This window comes from Sorghum bicolor, chromosome 9 (genome assembly GCF_000003195.3).
Source record: "Sorghum bicolor cultivar BTx623 chromosome 9, Sorghum_bicolor_NCBIv3, whole genome shotgun sequence".
Classification (NCBI taxonomy): Eukaryota; Viridiplantae; Streptophyta; class Magnoliopsida; order Poales; family Poaceae; genus Sorghum; species Sorghum bicolor.
Window position 1 is genome coordinate 42,838,408 of NC_012878.2, and position 19,525 is coordinate 42,857,932.

General features: G+C 44.1%; 2 protein-coding genes across 3 annotated transcripts; both read right to left on the bottom strand.

The window, feature by feature from the left end:
* On the bottom strand, window positions 269–1,862 carry LOC8083759 (60S ribosomal protein L29-2). The gene is made up of 3 exons (XM_002440888.2): window positions 1,725–1,862; window positions 1,475–1,608; window positions 269–539 (listed from the first exon to the last, which is right to left on the bottom strand). Exons 2-3 carry the CDS (start codon window positions 1,574–1,576, stop codon window positions 459–461), a joined length of 183 nt encoding a protein of 60 aa, XP_002440933.1. The 5' UTR covers window positions 1,577–1,608; window positions 1,725–1,862; the 3' UTR covers window positions 269–458.
* On the bottom strand, window positions 5,122–12,077 carry LOC8083760 (FHA domain-containing protein DDL). 2 transcript variants are annotated; one of them, XM_021447850.1, is made up of 11 exons: window positions 11,914–12,074; window positions 10,755–11,812; window positions 10,408–10,439; window positions 9,461–9,527; window positions 9,236–9,293; window positions 8,981–9,073; window positions 7,571–7,685; window positions 7,411–7,458; window positions 7,213–7,258; window positions 7,047–7,117; window positions 5,122–5,480 (listed from the first exon to the last, which is right to left on the bottom strand). In XM_021447850.1, the coding sequence occupies exons 2-11, from the start codon at window positions 11,799–11,801 to the stop codon at window positions 5,441–5,443; spliced, it is 1,617 nt and encodes a 538-aa protein (XP_021303525.1). In that variant the 5' UTR covers window positions 11,802–11,812; window positions 11,914–12,074; the 3' UTR covers window positions 5,122–5,440. The 2 variants fall into 2 exon arrangements, with proteins under 2 accessions (XP_021303525.1, XP_021303526.1); XM_021447851.1 differs by lacking the exons at window positions 5,122–5,480; window positions 7,047–7,117; window positions 7,213–7,258; window positions 7,411–7,458 and having other exon boundaries at window positions 8,981–9,146; window positions 11,914–12,077.

Genomic DNA, 19,525 nt, shown 5'->3' on the forward strand with positions numbered 1-19,525 from the left:
GTGTGTCTGTGTTTTCATGCGACTGCTAAAATAGAGATTTTGTGCTGCAAAACAGAGCAAGCAGTCGATGTTCCTTTGCCATTTGATAGTACCCCTCTAAGTTTGAGGAGAAGGAGCTCATACGACAATTCGGCAAGCAAAGCACGTTCAACTCGAATCACAGATAGCAGTGCGAGGCTGTATCACCAAAGCACGAGCTACCCACATGAATCGAGGACAGGTAAATTGGTGATGACAGATCACAGAGAACAGAAAATGACACATCAAGGGCACAATTCGCAAAGGACAACTGATGGTTTTAATTAAATTCCAGATAGGCGACAAGACAAAAAAAAATCACTTTGGTACCAATTGATGGTATCTCCTTCGATCATACAGAAGTGAGAATTAAGTTCACAACTAAAACCCTAGCGATACAAGAGATGCATTTGTCGCCACAAACTCAGCCACCACTCATTTTACTCCTCTGCCTCAAGCTCACCACTCTTCTTGTTGCCCTTCCTTGAGTACCTCAAGTTCCTCAGAAACTTAGGGTCCATCTAAAAGCACACAAAAGAGATCATTAATAGGCATACAAATGGCCAGGAGGATAAAACCCAGTCCAGAAGGGTATATTAAGCAAATAGGCACAGAAAATGAACTTTCTGCAGGAATACAATATTTATGTGAGAATGCAACTAGAAATATTTGGTATCAAACTATCTAAACCTTCCTCGCAAAAGCAATTTAGTGTTTCTGCAGATAAAGAATAAGTGAAAATTCATAATGAACACAAAATTGAGATCAGAAGATGAAAGACTACTGAAACTAGATATCACCGTGCAAACTAATTTGCTGTGCAAACAATGTTTTGGTCAAAGCAAGTATGTATACCGTGCATACTAATTTGCTGCACAAACAATTTTGGGTCAAAGCAAGTACAGCCTGAGATCTAATGTGTCAATAGCACTCATTCTCTAGTCAATCATCAACATAACTGCAGCATAAGAATTCAGAACATCAACTAACATAGCTACACAAGTACAAGGCAAAAACTATGATGCAGAAGGCGTGCAACAAGATGTATGCATAAAGAGATCATGTCGTGGTAATGTTTTAGCAATAAACCAAAAACAGAATAAAATAACTGGCATAACAAATTCAGTACAATATAAATGATAACACATATAGTTTACTTTCACGAAAAAGTTACAAAAATTTTATTTGGGACAAAAGACTCTGAAGGATAGCCGTGCAGCATTTCGTCAAAAACAACACGTCAGGAAGCAAGGCAATTTCAGAGCAACAAAGGCCACATACTGGTATAGATAACTAGGATAACAGGCATCAGTATTGATAGATATAAGCCATGATACAAAAACTACTGCATTTGCAATCGGGCTCAGGCCCACATAATGAATATGGCCACGTTTCAGCGAAAGGCAGTTTTCATATACAGATCTAGCATATTTGAGAAGGAAAAGGAAGCACGCACCCCCTTGGTGGAGGTCTGGCGGTGGCGCTTGGGCTTCTTGATGCCGTTCTTGTGCGCCTTGTACGACTGGTTATGCGCCGTGTGGTTCTTTGACTTGGCCATCCCGAATCCCTCTTGCTCCTGCACCTATTCACCTGCGATTCCACCAAGAAATCGGGAGATGAGCAATCGAATCAGGAGATGAGCAATCGAACCAGGGGATGGGGCTCAGGACGAAGACGAGGAGCAACGGTTCGCTGGTGATTCTTACCGGCGTCGGGGCAGGTCAGCGGCGGCGTGAGGAGAGTTAGGGTTTCGGGAGCGACGGCGCTTCGAGGCTGGCATTATATAGACTGGGGGGGCTCTCTCAAGCCCAAGCCCAAGCCCATTTTTGTACTAGGCTCGGAAACAGCCCACTAGAAGCCCATTGAAGTGGCGTTCTTAGCCGTATGCCTCCGGAAATCTGCCGTGATATAATTCCTTGAAAAAAGTCCACTTTTCGTCCTCAAATTTTACAAAGTCCGTTTTTCTTATCAACTTTAAAATGGGTCAAACTATCTCTTTTAATTTAACTTTTTAAATCATACATTTTATCTCCCTAGAGGTTTTAAATACGGTTTTGCTATAGTAAACAGTGATTTGCTACCGTGATGGTGGTTTGTTTTTTTATTTTGGTTGAATTTTTGAAAAATCATAAAAAAATCACAGAAGAAACATAAAATATAAAATTTATATTTGTTGGACTCTACATGAGTAGATATACACAGTGAATATATAATATGGTATGCTTTAGTACAAAGTTTTTGGTATGAAGGTTTTGTATTTTTCTTATTTTTTATTTATTTGGCTGAATCTTTGAAAATACATAGTAAATCACAGAAAAAATATAAAACAAAAAATCTAATTTTTTTTGGACTCCACGTTTGTAAATATACATAGTGAATATATAGTATAGTATGTTTTAGTCTAATAAAATAATTATAGAAGCTGCAACTATGAATTATTTTAGTTAATTAAACAAAAACATAGATCTAAATCTACAACAAAAACTTTATACTAAAATATATCATATTATATGTTCACTATATAGATACACTCATGTGGAGTTAAAAAAAATATTTTTCATTTTATGATTTTTCTGTAATTTGCTATGATTTTTTAAAGATTTAGCTGAAATAAATAAAAAGAAAAAGACAAAACCTCTGTAGCAAAAAAATTATACTAAAGCGTATCATATTATATATCACCGTGTAAACCTACTCATGTGGAGTCTAAAAAATTGGATTTTTCATTTTATAATTTTTTGTGATTTACTATGATATTTCAAAGATTTAGCCATGATAAGTAAAAAAATAAAAAATAAATAAAATCACCGTCACTATAGCAAAACCGCTCCATGGAGGTAAAATGTATGATTTGAAAAGTTGAGGGATGTGATTTGTCCGGTTTTAAAGTTGAGAGAGAAAAACATACTATTATGAAAGTTAGTGGGGGGATAGACTTTCCTAATTCCTTTGTGTAGGACGTGGGCTGCCGGTGAGTTGATTTTTCATATGGCTTCTTATGGCACCACAACGGGAGTCATTAGGTTCTCTGTACGTAGAAAAAGGAAAGTAGTACACAGAAATTTATCGTTACTTTTGGCATACATGATTCCCCATGAGGGAGGTGAGGTGACTTATGTATGTGATGCAATTGCTCAGCTAGCAAATAATTAATGAAGACCAATATGTGAGGAGAAATATATTGAATATAGAACATGACATAGTTGCTACGAAGGATCATGTGCAAGTGTGAAGGGGCAAGCTAGATGCTCAGGACATGATGGCCGTGACGGTGAAGTATGATTAGTGGGCTTCGCACCGATGAACCAAGACACCGGAGAAGAGCAAACAAGGTTAAGATCGATGGATTGTGAAGGGCATCTAAAGCTATATAAAGATACCAAGTGGCTTGATAGAGTGAAGATGGAGGACCTTCATGCTATGGATAATAGTCAAGGTGGCGTGGATGGCCACGCTCGGTGATGACCATTGTTCATCGTATAGAAGACAAGCATCACCAAAATGGAGATGAAATAGAATATGCAAGACAAAGGTATGACTTGTAGAGCATTTCATTTCACTGGCCATTGATGTGTACATAAGTACATGGCCGATCTTAGGATAGATAATGCCACTCATGAGGTCTAGCTTGTGTTGCTTTAAGAGATGATGTCGATTTGAAATTTAAGAGAAAAATCTTTGTAAAAATGGTTTGAAAATGATAACCAAGGCTTAAAGGTATTGATCATCATGTGGAAGATCACTTGAAATTGGCTTGCTTTGAAAAAGGTTTTTCAGTATGCACCTAACCGTGTGATGGTTTTTTAATTGAAATTTTGTGTTGATCCATTATGTTTTGGATCAAGTACTCACCCGAGATGTTTCTTATAAAGTCTAAGATCATTAAAATTGGTCTTTGAAGCTAAAATTTGTGGTCATTTTATGTGTGTAGTGACCAAGCTGAAAAGGACCCTACGGTGTGACCACCTACCCTGTTCAAAAATTGACCATTAGAAGTAGCCATTGAAGGCTTATGGTGTGACTACTGAGGCTCGTGGTCTGACTGCAAAGAACGCTGACCTTCAGATAGAGAGACACTGGAGCTTAGATAGGAGAGTTAGAGGAGATGGTGCCTAGCGGGTGGCAACATCAAGGGAGAGGCGACAACATCCACGACGTTTTGTATGGGAGCGCTCTTCCACAAAGAAACGGAGACAACAAAGAAATCGGAGTCGGACGACTAACTAGGTTAGTCAATGTAAACGATCAAGGATTGAAAGTTGTGAGTGTTGTGTGGGCTCTATTGTTGCAGAGATATAGGATTAGTTTGTTAAGCCTTTTTTTTATCGGGTACAACTAACACACTCTACACTCACACTATACACACGCACACATGCACGTCCATACACATGCAAAGTAGAGATTGAGAGGCTCTTTACCTTTCACACTCACACCACACACACATGTGTGTCCGTGCACACTAAAGAAAAGATTGAGAGGCCCTCTAGCCTCTAGTTCGTGGAAAACGTATAGTACCACTGAAAACACATGCGTGTGTATCCTAAAAATTACAAAAAAAAAATCCAAAAAAAGATGCAGCAGACTCATTCGTACATGTAAGGTTATTAACGAGCTTCCATTAGACATGTGGTATTTTAGCAAACCAGATCATATCTCCACGTGTCTAGGGAGCGGTCCAGACAAAATGAATACGTGCAATGATTTCAGCTAGGAATGTTGTGCAAATTTAGCTAATTTTTATCATCGAGAATGAATCCATCCAGACAAAATGAATACGTGCAATGATTTCAGCTAGGAATGTTGTGCAAATTTAGCTAATTTTTTATCATCGAGAATGAATCCATCCAGAACAAGAGCTAAACGATCGAGCCTCAAGTGGGCTTTAGGACAAGCCTATGGGCCACAGGTATTTGCTAAAAAAAAGCCGAATAGTAATGACATCTTTTTTTTTCTAACGGAAGATTTGTAATGGCTCTAATCCAAATAACCCTAAAATAGAACAAATAGCATGCCATATATGGAAAGATGAACACATCTGAGGTACAAGTTTAAATTATTGTACCACTAAATCCATGATTATAACTCATTAAGATCACTATGGTATTGATCCATAAACAGCTGCCTCCGATGCCAAATGTGAATGCCAGCGGTACAAAACATGCTTTAATACAAATCAGATCCAAGGCTATCTGCAACAGGCAGCTAGCTCTCTTTCATTACAATAGCCGTACATGTTGGTTCACAAAATATCCTTATAGGCTTAAACACCTGTGAAGAAATCACAGGCCAGAAGTTCAAGCTGACCAATCTCCAGTCTAAAAATACGAAAAACGTGCAACGCCCCATGTTTCTGCTGTATTTTTCTCCTACAACAAAAAAGGTTGGCCGCTTCAATCCTCATTCTGTTGAATTTTCTCGAGACTCATTCTGTTGAATTTTCGTGGAGCAAAACATACTCTCGGCTGCAGGGAAGAAAGACAGTGACAGGTACATCAGAAGAAGATTATTAGACATGCTATGGAAATAGAAAATCACATCTAGTACAGGTAAAACATCCAGCAGTCATTAGTAGTAATTAACCATGAGCATAATGTCTGCCATACTGCATAACACATTTATCTCTCATCTCACAAAAGTTACAGACAGTGAAAATATGCACAACTTCATACATTTTACCAAAATGTCACTCCACCAAGTTCATAATACATTTATTTCTCATCTCCATTGTGCACCTAATTATATGAATGCAGTTCTAATTAATAAATAAGCCTCCAAAGTTTCTTTCAAACCCACTCCTCAGCATACTTTTTTTCCACCATGGTCAAAACCGAGTTTCATTACCATAAAGCAACAAAATTACAAGAGTTATACAAAATGTAGAGCATATGTAATAAAAACTGCTAACCCCTTTTGACACCCAGGGTCCAACCGGAGAGGCCTCCAAAAACCACTTAAACATCAAGCGACAAAACCAGACCGCAAGCAAACTCTCCAGCAAAAATGAAAGGGACCATGGTCATTTTCTCTTACTACAAAATTTGCGAACCAAAAGCTAAAAAACTAAATTTGTATGAAACTTTCCTGAGAAGTGTCAGAATTACAAGGGACTGTTCTAAGAGAAATGATTCCATTTCTCATGAGAATCAGAAGAATCAGCTCCAAACAGTTCCAGCCAGTGATTTGAAATCAGAACTATTCAACGTTCCAACGTTAATACAACCCCATCGATCCTCCAGTGATGCTCCTCCTACTTGATTTTTTCAGTAAATCCTCTTTTAGTGTAACAAGTTAAAATGGGTTGTATTTAAGTTGCTCTTTGTCCACAAAAGTTCATTTTTTAAGCATATTTTTGTTTATATGATTTTTAAGAAAAATAATATATTTTCTTATGAACCGGAATCCAGTTTACCAGTGATTCTGATTCATCATCCAAAACATTTCTACGAGAATCCATATCCCTACTTAAGCATATTTTTATTTGTATGATTTTTTTAAGAAAAGAATATATTTTCTTATGAATCGGAATCCAGTTTACCAGTGATTCTGATTCATAATCAGAAACATTTGGATCCAAAGCATTTATATGATAATTTGGATCCCTACCAAATGTACCCTAATACAATATACTCCCTCCATTCCAAATTATAAGACATTCTAAGAATTATAAAGATTTACAAGATCAAATGAATATAGTATGAAAATATAATTAATAAAGAACCTAATGATACTTAGTTGATATCATAAATGTTATTATTTCATCATATAAATTTGGTCAAACTTGAGATGCTTTGGCTTTCCAAGATTCTTGGAATGACTTATAATTTGGGATAGAGGCAGTAGGTGTTAAAAAGAATAATAAGGTGCAAAATGAATGAATAAATCACCTGATTACCTAAACTTAGTAAATAATAACATCTAGATAAATAACATTTTTTCAATTGATGTACTGACAAATCGAGGCAGAAAATACATTTATGCACATATTAACCAGGAAACCAATATAGTACTTCAGGTGGTCAAGATCATACCTACTGTTGCCAAACTTGAGTGTATCCTTTTCAAATAGCTCATAATAGCGCCGAGGCTCAATGCGATTTCCCTGCAAAAACAATGAAATTCACATAGCAGCAGAGTCAAAATGTGACCAGTAGATCTCATCTGACAGATTAACACACAAATTACTAGAAACCTTACATTGATGAAAGTTCCATTTGTACTATCAAGATCCATCAGATAAGGCCTGTCAAACAAGATGGCATGATAAAGTGTTACTGATATAATGAAATCGGGGAAGGCATTACTGATATCCCAGAGCAGAGATCAAGTCAAGTAAAAAAAAAACATTGCAAAAAAAAGAACCATGCAGAAAAACTAATAAGCATATGTAATTACCTTATTTTCTTTGCCATCATGCCATCTGGTTGCTCCTTCTCCACAAGTCTGAATAGAAAACAATGAACTTATTCCTATATGAATTCTTAATAGAGGTCCTTCTAAATGACACACAGCTCTCCTTTGTCATAGGGGCCGGAGGAGGAAGGGAGGGAAATACCGGTATTGAAGAACTGCATGTTGCTTGCTGCAGGAGGGATGATCTGTGGGGACGTCTGCAACTTTCCTTTCTCTTCCAAAAAGGTAGCAGGTCATCCGATGAACATACAGTGGTTCTGTTAAATCAGATATATCATAACAAACATTCAAGCGCAAAAATTCCCTTAAAAAAACATTCAAGCACAATTGCGCAAGAAGTGCAAAACAGAAGCATAAAATCACAAAAAGAAGCATGCCATTTTTTCCACATTCTCCACATCAACTCTAAGCTCTTAAAATATGATTTTTCAGGGTTGCCACACCATTGGGAAAGGCAAGCTGATTCATACTGTTCTGTGTTCTACTCCCTCCGTTCCAAATTGTAAGTCGTTTTGGCTTACATAGCTTTTGCTATGCACCTATGTATATGCTATGTCTTAGGTACAGAGTAAAAGCTATGTATCTAAAAAAGCCAAAACGACTTGCATTTTGGAACGGAGGGATTACATGATTTTGAGCTTCAGGTACAAAAGGCAGCCTATAACAGTATCCCAAAAAAAACAGAATAGAATGATCCATAGTCATGCAGGAACCTGAATAAACAGAGGTCAGATACATATAGGGACTTTTAACTGGTGGTTTACTGAATATCAGAGCTCAAATATCGTTTGCTGATAGCATGTAGGTATGTTGTCTTTTCTACTACATTAGCAATGATATGTTCAAGGGTAAGTCAAATAAATCCCGTTAATTCATTCCAATTCAAAAACAAATGAGATGTCTGTTGTGAACCGATGCTCGTACAAGACTGCAAATCTTTATTCATTTACAAAACCAATAAGCTAATAAGCAGTATTTTGATGGATATGGGCATATAGCGCATGTTACTTTCAAAGAGCTGTCTCCTGATATCCCAGGATGAGAAAAAATAATTGTACAAATTCAAAGCAAGCTTATGTTGTCATAATGTCATTACTCCACAAGTCCACGGGTTTGCATGTGCCCTATTTAAATGGATTATCAAGTGTAAATAAATTTCTTCCATCACTAGTATACAGTTTTTCTTCTGTTACACCTCTCTTTTGTCATGTTCATTCCAATTGCAATAAACACCAACTTTGCCTGTTATCATAAAAGTCCACAAGTAGATGAGTGCCATGCTTTCAAGTTTCAGATAATAGACATGAGATGTAGGTGAATGTGGTTCCGGGATTTTGCAGCAATGCACCATGGTGCCGGATTGGAGGGAGAGAATTTTTACTGGTGCATCTACTAGATTGAACCTGGGGAAATAGCTACATAACACCATATGTCACTAAATGCCTAAATGTGAGTTTGCTCCTTCTACCTGTTTTAGAAAAAAACATTGAACTGATAGAAACCATCGCATAAAGCAAAAAAATCTGCATGGAGTAAACAAGTAGAGAATTACCATTCAGTGGTTCACCATCTTTAAATACATAGAGCCTCCATCTAATCTCTGACTTTCGAGCCTCTGGGGGTTCTGAATATAATAGATTTACACCTGAAGTAGGAACAAAGTGTCATCTCCAAGGATAATGCAGTGTGCCCACAGCACCACAGGCACACACTATTTGCTGCATATAATTGATGGTTTTATCATTACAACAATTGTACGCCTATGTTCACATGAAAAAAAAAAGATACAAGAGCTTCAGATAAGCACCTGCAACTCTGTTGGTCTCCTCAGCAAGCTTTCCAGACAATTCAAATGATGGCTTTTGCTGCAAAACAAGGGGGGAGAAGGTTTCAGATCACAATATCACAGCGAATGACAATTATTTATTAGCAAGGGAAACAAACATCAGTGAATGGAGAAGTTTCAGTATTTTTCAGATATATAAATTGCTATAATCATCATCTACAATATTCATCATGGATCGTGCACCACCTTTTCTTTTGCTTCAAGAGCTTCTGCGGTTGCATTCATTCTTGCCAAAGCATCAGGATCTCCGCTCCTGACCAAAATAAGAAGAGTTCACTGTTACAAAGTGCAAATCACTGACCATATCTAAAGTGAGAAATCTTAGAGTAATAACACGCTATCATCAGTAAGATTAAGAAATGACACAAAAACTTCAAAATCTGACTGTTAGAGTATGTAAGGGACCTATTGGGCCTGGGCTGGTGCCATAGCCCATTAGTGTTAGGGTTAATTAAAGATAAGGGTTACTTGCTTAGGGGTCAAGGAAGCCTTGATTGTAAGTCAAGTAAACCTCTCTATATAAGGAGAGGAGATGTATCAATCTAATCAAGCAAGAGATTAGAAGGAAATCCCTTCCCCCTTGCCCGGCCGTGGGCCAGCCCTAGCCGCCACATAACACCCGTTGTGATCGCGGTTACTGTAGCACGTCAGCCGCTCCCCTCAACTCTCTACACTCAATCCCAACATTAATAACACTGACAGAACATTATTTAACAGCAGGTTAAAAACAAGGCTAATCCAACAAGCCCACTTGAGGCTAATCCACCACACCCACTGAGTAATGAGACGTACATAATACAATGATCTGCCAATGAATTTGGCATAAAAAGTCCATAGCAATCAGGGCATTAACAAAATGAATGCAACATATGCTAGGATTTACATGTTCTTTGCAAATCATATGAGAGATTAGATGGAAGCATAGTCATACTCATAGTATTAAAAAAATGTACATCTAAACCTCTACTAGGATCTAGTTTTTTTTTTTTTTTTTTTTTGCTAGACTTCTCTTTTGCCATGGTCATAGTAAAAAGATTGTACATATACAAAATAATATTTGCAGCGAATGGTGATTCTAATAAGGATTTACATTGTATAACGGGACACAAGAGAGGTTAGTTTTGAGCACTGACCGGGATGCTTCGCTTCCTCTAGAGTTAATATCCTGAAATAAAATGTAATGATGTTAGATTGCAGTTTACAGGCGCCAATATGATTGATATAACTGAGAGGTCCTGTATGTATAGTGCATGCATGAGAAGTGGGAGTTTAAGGACTGCAGATTTCACAATCCACAATTAGTAGTAAAAAAATCCATGGGAATGGAAATAATTTTCAATTTTCTCACTCCGTACTTAATTGGTGGAGACTATCAACTTAACAGTAGACAGTAGCAGGACTGTAGGAAACATTCATGAAACAAAACTACAAAAGTACGCTAAGCCCATATGGAGAAATGAAGGGTAAGATATCACAGAACCTCAGTACATGCTGCACTTCTGGACACCCTCGGTGATGGATGGGATTCATGCCTGGCCCGATGCCTGTGCTCTTCTGGAGACACTGATCGACCACGCCTGGATGACCTTCCTGATCCTCCATTGCTCTCCTCATGATCTGTTGGTTTCTCTCTTGTAGAATCCCTTCTGTCACTACGGTCCACCCTTTGCTCCCTTGAAGAAGCAGATTTCCAGTCATCCCGATTAGGCCTTCCATGCCTATCATCATCCCGGCTCGACAATGTCTCCTTTGAAGCACCAGACTTGTCATCCTTCCCAGCCCTCCTCTCCCTAGAATGATCCTTCCCATCATCACGATCAGATTTTTTATCTTTTGCAGTACCTCTGGTATCCTCTCGATCCGACTTCCTATCTCTAGATGCATCCCTCCCTTCATCATGCTCCCTGTGCTTGCCCCGTGAGTCCCTCTCTTCCCTTTGAGAGGACTTGCGATGATCACCGTTCGTTGCCTGCACTGCCTCCCGATCCACCTTCCTGTCTCTTGAAGCATCCCTCCCCGCATCATGCTCCCTGTGCCTCACTATATCCTGCTCCTCCCTGTGACTGGCCTTCCGGCGGTCACTGCCAGTAACCTGCGCCACCTCCCGCTCACCCTGGGCTCTTCTCAGCCTCTTGGTGCGAGGAGAGGGCGACCTAGAGACGTGCCGCCTAGCAGGTGAGGGTGATCGTGACTGCTCCTGCATATGTTTCGGCGACCTGACCCGCTGGTCCTTCGCCTTCTCCCTGGGAGGCGACCTCTCCCTGCCCTTGTGCGACAGGCTGGCCTTAGCAGGAGACTGCGGCGACCTGATACGCTCCTTCACCTTATCCCTGGGTGGCGACCTGTCCCTGTCCCTGTGCGACGCACTTGACTTCGCAGGAGGAGACCGTGCCCTAGCAGGCGAACCCTTCCTCCGCTCTGGGGAACTCCGCCTGCGTGGCGGCGTTCCCCTCCGCTCCCTGTCCCGTGCTGGGGAACGCGATCTCCGCGTGTGCTCCTCCCTCCGCCGCTCCACCGCGGAAGCCATTGCTGACCGACCTGGGGCAACACAATTTAAACACCGTAGAGTGTTGATTCAGGACGCAGTAAAGCACCCGACCCGACATTCGTGCGAAGCGAGGGGGCGGAGGAGAACTTACCGGAGATTAGAGGAGGCGGAATGGGTCAAGATGCTACCTTCCCCACCGCGGCGGCGGCGGCGCTGCTGCGGCGGCTGATTTTTTTTTTTCCTGCTTCAATCGCCTCAATCGTGGAGATGAAGACGATGCTGGGATGAATCGAGATGTTCGATGGGGAGAAAGACTCAGAGAGAGACGAGGACACAAAGCCCAACAGAAAGCCCAGTTTAGGCGCACGCGTTGGGCCGATGTGGCAAACTGGATTCAGCGCCTTTTGTTTGAGCTCCAGTTTTGGAAGAAGTCCACTTTTCCTCTCCCAATTTTTGCTAAAGTTCATAAAATGAGTAAATTACCTTCTTCAATTTTTGAAACCATGCGATTTATCTCCCTGGTCCTTTTAGAGCATCTCCAACATTTTTACATTTAGAGTTTGCATTATTGTAATTTGCCAAAAATTGCAAAATAAGGTATCCAACGGTTTTGCATTTAGAGTTTGTATTTTGAGCAACTTGGCAAATGAGAGAGCAAACTTGTAATAATTGCCAAACCGTGGAAGGCTTGGCAAAAGCCCTCCACACGCCGTCGTCCACAGCCGATCGAAGTCACGAGGGACTCCATCCACGCGCCACCATCAACTGCCGATCGTGACCAACTCCATCGTGCAGAAACTCCCTCTACGCACCGTCGTCCGCTCTTGAACTCACGAGGGACTTCATCACGACAGAAAACCGCCACCTCACGCCATGAGTTCAAGGACGCCCTTTGTCCCTCCCACGACGGCCTCCACGAAGATTAATGATGAAGCAGCCAGGTATGTCTCTCGATTCCTTCGATGGTTGTATCTTTTTCTTCTTGGTTGCGCGAAGAAGTCGACCGCGCGTGGGAAGGAATCGCGACCGCGCGCTACACGAAAAAAAAATCGCATCCGGATCCACTTTGGGTAAATGCCAAGTCAATTATGCAAAACCTTTGGATATGGCCCATTTTTAGACTTTGCATTTTATTTTGGGAGTTTGCAAACAACAACAAATGCCAAGTCAATTATGCAAAACCCCTAGAGATGCTCTTATAAGTGGTTTTAAAGGTATCTTTTTTATTTATTTCGGCTGAATCTTTGAAAAATCATAGTAAATACAAAAAAAATCATAAAATAGAAAATATAATTTTATGGAACTCTACATGAGTAGATTTACACAGTAAACATATAATATGGTATATTTTAGTATGAAATTTTTGTTGTAGATTTTGATCTATTCTTTCTATAATTAATTAGAATAATTCGTAACTATAGTTTTTGTGGTCTAATTATGGTAATTGTTTTATGATGGCCTAATTATTTTATGCTTGACTTTTGGTAAAAAAATTATACTCATTAGATAATGTATGACTATTTAGATTTAACAAGCATAAATCCTAAAAAATACTATAACTAAGTTATACATTATCCAATGTCTATCAAATTTTTACTATAGTTTAAGTATATAATAATTGGGTCCACATAAAAATTTTACCACAATTGAACTGTAGAAACTGCAATTATGATTTATTTTAATTAATTATAGAAAAGAATAGATCAAAATATGAAGGACCATGCTTTTCCTCTCTTCCACTGTGCCACACAGCTAGCACCGCTCCCCGCTTGCTTGCGCCACGCGTGCTGGGTGGATGGAGATTTCGGTGGCTGCTATGCAGAGTTGTGGCGAGCTATGGGTGGGGCGTTGTCCAAGCATTGTGCTTCTCCCTTGCCACGATGAGTGGTGGTTGGACTTCGGCGCCTGTTCCACCGAGCTGTGGCGAGCTGTCTTTGAGATATTTTGCTTTTTGTTTGAGTTGCTACTGCTTTGTGCTCGTGCTGATGGTCACCATCGTCTATGGATGTGCAGTAGATCTGGATCGAGATGTTCTATTTTGTGTTTGGTTTTTTGGTAGCTGGCGAGGAACTTTGTGTGTGGGGTGGGGGACTGTGCGAGACAAGGTGGCGATGGTGCAGCACCAACAGCCTGGAGTACGAGGATGAGTGGGAGGAGTAGAGGAAGAAGTTCAGTGCGGTGACCACCTTATCTCTGATGAGGTCGACATCGCTCATCTGAAACGTCCAGCTGCTTCTGCGTCAATGCTGAGTTATGCATGCAATCCGGAGTTTAGAATTCGTTTCAGATTCAGTGTTCACTGCTTTTATTAGTGATACTGCCCCCTTTGTTGTTTCGTTTTTTTCTATGAGTTTAGATTTCAGAAGCTAACCACTGTTGTTAGCAAAATATTTTAATTTATAAATTTCAAGTTTAACAAACACATAGACTCATGACTATATTTTCACTAACTGAAATTTTCTGTGTTGTGCCCAGTGCGATTGCTCTATAACTCTCCTCCTTAGAATGACTTGTATACATCTGTTTGATATATATGGTTGGGATACACCTGAATCATGTATGTGCTAGTTCTTATGTGATCTGCAGTCTAATGAAGGTTGTTTGCACTGTTGTCGACGTGTTCTAGCATACCAGACACTCCTTCTTGCTTGTTGTTTGCTTTCTTTGAATTGATCGAACATAACTTGTGTACTTTTTCTTGTTTTGTCGGTGCAATTACGATTTATACGTTGTTTGTGTTGATATTTGGTAACGCAATAAGAAATTGATCCGCAAGTGCACGGATATCGGTGAGCATTTCACCCGGGAGGTTTTCCAGAGTATCGTATTTATATTTTTACCACTGGGACAAAGCGTGCATCTGACTAACCAAATCTATTGCTACTACCCTTTAGGCTACAAAAAATGTTTCTCGTTGTGAGCGATGTATAGAGAAGACTGCAACTGTAGTCTCATTCTAACCTTGGTCAGGATGATCTACTGTTCTATTGGGAAAGCTTACGGAATCTAGACACCACAAAGGATGTTCGACCCGCACCTATAAACCTACCCGTCCTGCTAACGAGATGTGGGATGCAAAGGTAACTCAGAAATGTCATGTTCCTCGCTACTACCACGATCCAGCTAGTCAGGGGATATTTATGAGTACCCTAGCCCAAACACCACGTTTACGCTAGCAATGATTACTCTAAACTCAACCGGAAGAGATTAAAGTAAACTCATAAACCAAAGAACAATAAAACAAGTGTCGAGGGTATCAACAAGGGGTACCCTCACCAATGCGTATAACGAGACCATCCGTACATAAAACTAGCTCCTCGATTCGACGCTCCGTCCGCACACACGCGCGGCCATCGACGGCCGCAGCCTCGAAGACGGAAATAGCGTCGAGCGAATCGATCAGGGGTCGAGCGACAACAGCCGTCGAATACGGAAGCGGTCTCGAGCGAACCGAGAGGCGTCGAGCGCAAGGACACTGTTAAAGCACCTGACGCGCGCACGAGAGCCAGGGCATTTAAAGCACCTGACGCTTCCCCACCTAACACACGGGTCACGGGAGGCGTGATAGGGAACAGGCTTCTGTCCCATCGTTCTTTTTGCAGCCTTCCCACCGAACGACCCAGGGCGTGTCAGGACGCGGGAAACAAGGATGAAACGTCTAATCGGGACCCCCTCGAGACCTCCAAGGTCAGCGCTCCAGATATCAGCACATTACGCGGCGTCCGACCCTCGACCGAACAGGGACCCTTCCTAGGGACGAGTTGGGCGTCGACTGACAACACCACAACTACCCCGTCGGATCTGCCGCCATACCGTACAAGCTTGCGACCTCAGAACCAGCGCGAGGCGGCACGCAGGGCAGAACGCAGGAGCACGCGTAATCATCACCGGGCTATCAAGATGGGACGGCTCGAGGCTACGCCGGTACGGAAGCATCGAGTAGGTCAGCGCTCCATGCTGCTATCGACCCCTACTCTGACATCTATACATGTACCCTGAGTCACTCCTTGGAACTATAAAAGGAGGGACTCAGGAATAGATCAGGAGAGACGACAACACAACACCACGCTCATACGCAGTAGCACACACACACTCCATACCACGCTTGTATCCGCCCCTGTACAAGTCTTAGGTGCAAGATAATACAAACTCTCTTCCCCCCGCTGGACGTAGGGCCTTCTCTTGCCCGAACCAGGATAAATCTCTGTGTCTTCTTGCATCACCATCTGGGAAAGGGAGCACGCATACAAATTTACTCGTTGGTGTGACCCCCCGTGGGGAAAACACCGACAGTTGGCGCGCCAGGTAGGGGTCCTGCGTGTTTTTCATCGATTTCCCACTCCTTTCCAGATGGCAACTCTTGCCTCGCCGATTCCGCACTCCACGGTTATTTGGTTTGGGAGTCTCGAGTTCATGTCTACGGGCTCCGGCTACGACATGATTTTGCTCTCAGTCAGAGGACCAGGAGGAGCCCGCGTTGCGCCAGCACGGTTGGGGGCCCCGAGACGCCCTCACCACCACGCCTCCCCGCCTAAGAAGAGGCGCGGACAGCACCACCGCGGTCCCTCTGCTTCATCACGACCAACAACTCGTGCGAAGCAGGAAGTGGGCCACAAGTCGGCAGCGCCATGTGTCGAAGCAATGAGCACGACGGCTCAGCACCGCACAACAACGAGAGGGGACGCATCTCGCGCACTCTCCCTCGCCGCTGCTAGGCTACTTCCACACGGGTTGTTCACTCCAAGAAGGGCACTGCCATTCGGATTGGACAACGTCGCGGCGTCGCTCGCCAGGGCGACATGCCCAAATGCCCAGACACACGTGGAGAGACCAATGGTCCTCCCACGTGACTCAGGAACGCCACAGCCGACGCCCGGACTACCGAATCTCTCCCAGATGCGGGGCCTCCGTCGTCTAGGCCCTGGACGATACACGATCATCTCCCTCAGACAGCGGTTGCTGGAGGAGGGACGTGGGTGTTTCTACACCGCCAAACCAGACTCCGACTCCGAGACTGATAGCTACGACCCTACGAGGGAATGCTGTCACATCGACGGGGCGGTAGAAACTACCGACGAGACACAGGATGCTGTTGCGGGCGGTCGAGCCCCCGCGGCACGAGAAGACCCCAGGACGCCTGGGAACGACGGACAGGTCGACCCTCCTCCACAGGAAGACAGAACCGCACAGCTCGCGCAGCTGCGGGAGCTCAAGATGAAGCTCGACGAAGACCACGAGCGCCTCGTCCTGCTCGAACAAATCCTTGAGCAAGACCTACCCTACCCGCCGGGCGGAAGTGTCCGCAGACGCGCTCGAGAGGTACATCGACAGATCGTCGGTGACGCAGAGCCAGAGCAACCTGTCAGCCGTTTCCCTCGAGCAGGCCAGAATGTAGTGGCAGCAACGATGCTGCTACGTAACATGCCGGAGCCATCAAACTCCCAGACTCGACGCATTCGAGATGAGGTACAGACATTGCTCCAGGTGGCGGCAGTTCAACAAGCCGAAAGTTCGGCTTCTCGACGGCGAGGAGCCGCCACTGAAAAGTGCGACGAGCAGCCTCAAAATGAAAAGGAAGTATCAGTCCATCAACAACCTCCTCCTCGAGGCAGAAAAACCACTCTCGTTCTCCCCGTCGACAGTCAGCGTCGACACGACGCACGACACGACATCGAAGAAAATCGACGCCGCCGGCACGGAGACGCAGAAGAGCGCGGTTACAACGCGCATCGCGGTGGGAGGTACGACAGCGACGAGGACCGGGTGGCCCCCGAGCCACCGGGCCCACGGGTGTTCAGCAGGGCGATCCGCAGCACGCCCCTGCCCAATCCATTCCGACCCCCGACCAACATCGCGAAATATAATGGAGAGACCAAACCAGAATTATGGTTGGCTGATTTTAGGTTGGCCTGCCAGCTAGGTGGCGCTCGAGGGGATGATCGAGCCATCATCAGACAACTACCGCTCTTCCTCTTCGACACCGCCCGTCGATGGCTCGAGGAACTTCCAGCAAATCAAATTCACGATTGGGTCGATTTGGTCAAAGTCTTCGAGGGAAATTTCAAAGGGACCTACATACGGCCCGGGAACTCGTGGGACCTTAGCAAATGCAAGCAGAAGTCAGGAGAAACTCTTCGAGAGTATGCTCGACGTTTCTCGAAGCAGCGCACTGAGCTTCCGCACATCCCTGACCATGACGTCATCCTGGCTTTTGTCTCTGGTACCACCAGTCGAGACTTAGTGCGGGAACTGGGCCGAAATCGCCCTCAGACCGTCGATGAACTGATGGACTTAGTAGCAAACTACGCGGCAGGAGAGGAGGCAGTCGGCGCCTTCTTCAGCTGCGAAGGGGGGAAAGGCAAGCGGCCTGTCGATGAAGATGGAACCCCCAGTCGAGGGCTCAAGAAGAACAAGAAGAAGCAGAAAGTGCGGCAGTACAAGCAGGAGAACTTCGACGACGATCTTGTCGCCGCCATGGAGCGGAAGAAGCCTAGAGGCCCCCCAGACGGAGGTATCTTCGACAAGATGCTTGAAGAACCGTGCCCTTACCATAAGGGAGGCGCCAACCACAAGCTCAAGGACTGTCGAATGCTGAAAAGGCATTTCGACAGTCTAGGGCTCAAAAGAGATGAGCGTGATGACTCGAAGAAGGACAAGGGTGGTGACAAAGAGGGCGACAAGAATGACGACGGCTTCCCCGCCGTCCACGACTGCTACATGATCTATGGTGGGCCCTCGACTCAGTTGACCACGAGGCAGCGCAAAAGGGAACGTCGTGAGGTCTTCGCGGCAAGAATGGCGGTGCCCCAATACCTTAGCTGGTCGAGCACTCCCATCACTTTCGATCGAGAGGACCACCCCGACAAGGTAGTCGCCCCAGGCGTCTACCCGCTCGTCGTCGACCCTATCATCGTCAACACCCGGCTCTCAAAGGTGCTGATGGACGGTGGCAGCAGCCTCAACATCATCTACCTGGAGACCCTCGACCTCCTCGGCATAGATAGAGGAAAGCTCCAACCAAGTGCCGACGGTTTTCATGGCGTCGTACCAGGAAAAAAGGCGCTGCCAGTAGGTCGAATTGACTTACCGGTCTGCTTTGGCACAGCGGCCAACTTCAGGAAGGAGACCCTCACCTTTGAAGTAGTTGGATTCCGAGGCACGTACCACGCCATCATCGGACGCCCGGGCTACGCCAAGTTCATGGCTATACCCAACTACACCTACTTGAAGCTGAAGATGCCAGGTCCCAAAGGCGTCATCACCGTCAGCTCCTCCTTCGAGCATGCGTACGAGTGCGACGTCGAGTGCGTCGAGTATGGGGAGGCGGTCGAAAACTCCACCGAGCTTGTCGCGAAGCTCGAGGCCCTGGCAGCCGAGGCTCCAGAGCCCAAGCGCCACGCGGGCAGCTTCGAGGCGGCAGAAGGAACCAAGAAGATCCCACTCGACCCCAACAACTCCGACGGCAAGGTGCTGACGATCAGCGCCGATCTCGACCCCAAATAGGAAGCTGTGCTCGTCGACTTTCTCCGTGCAAACGCCGACATGTTTGCATGGAGTCCTTCGGACATGCCAGGCATACCGAGGGAAGTCGTCGAGCACTCCTTGGAGATTCGAGCCGGTTCCAAGCCAGTGAAGCAGCGGTTGCGCCGATTCGACGAGGAGAAGCGCAAGATCATTGGCGAGGAAGTCCACAAGCTTTTGACGGCCGGATTCATCAAGGAGGTTCATCATCCCGACTGGTTAGCAAACCCTGTATTAGTTAA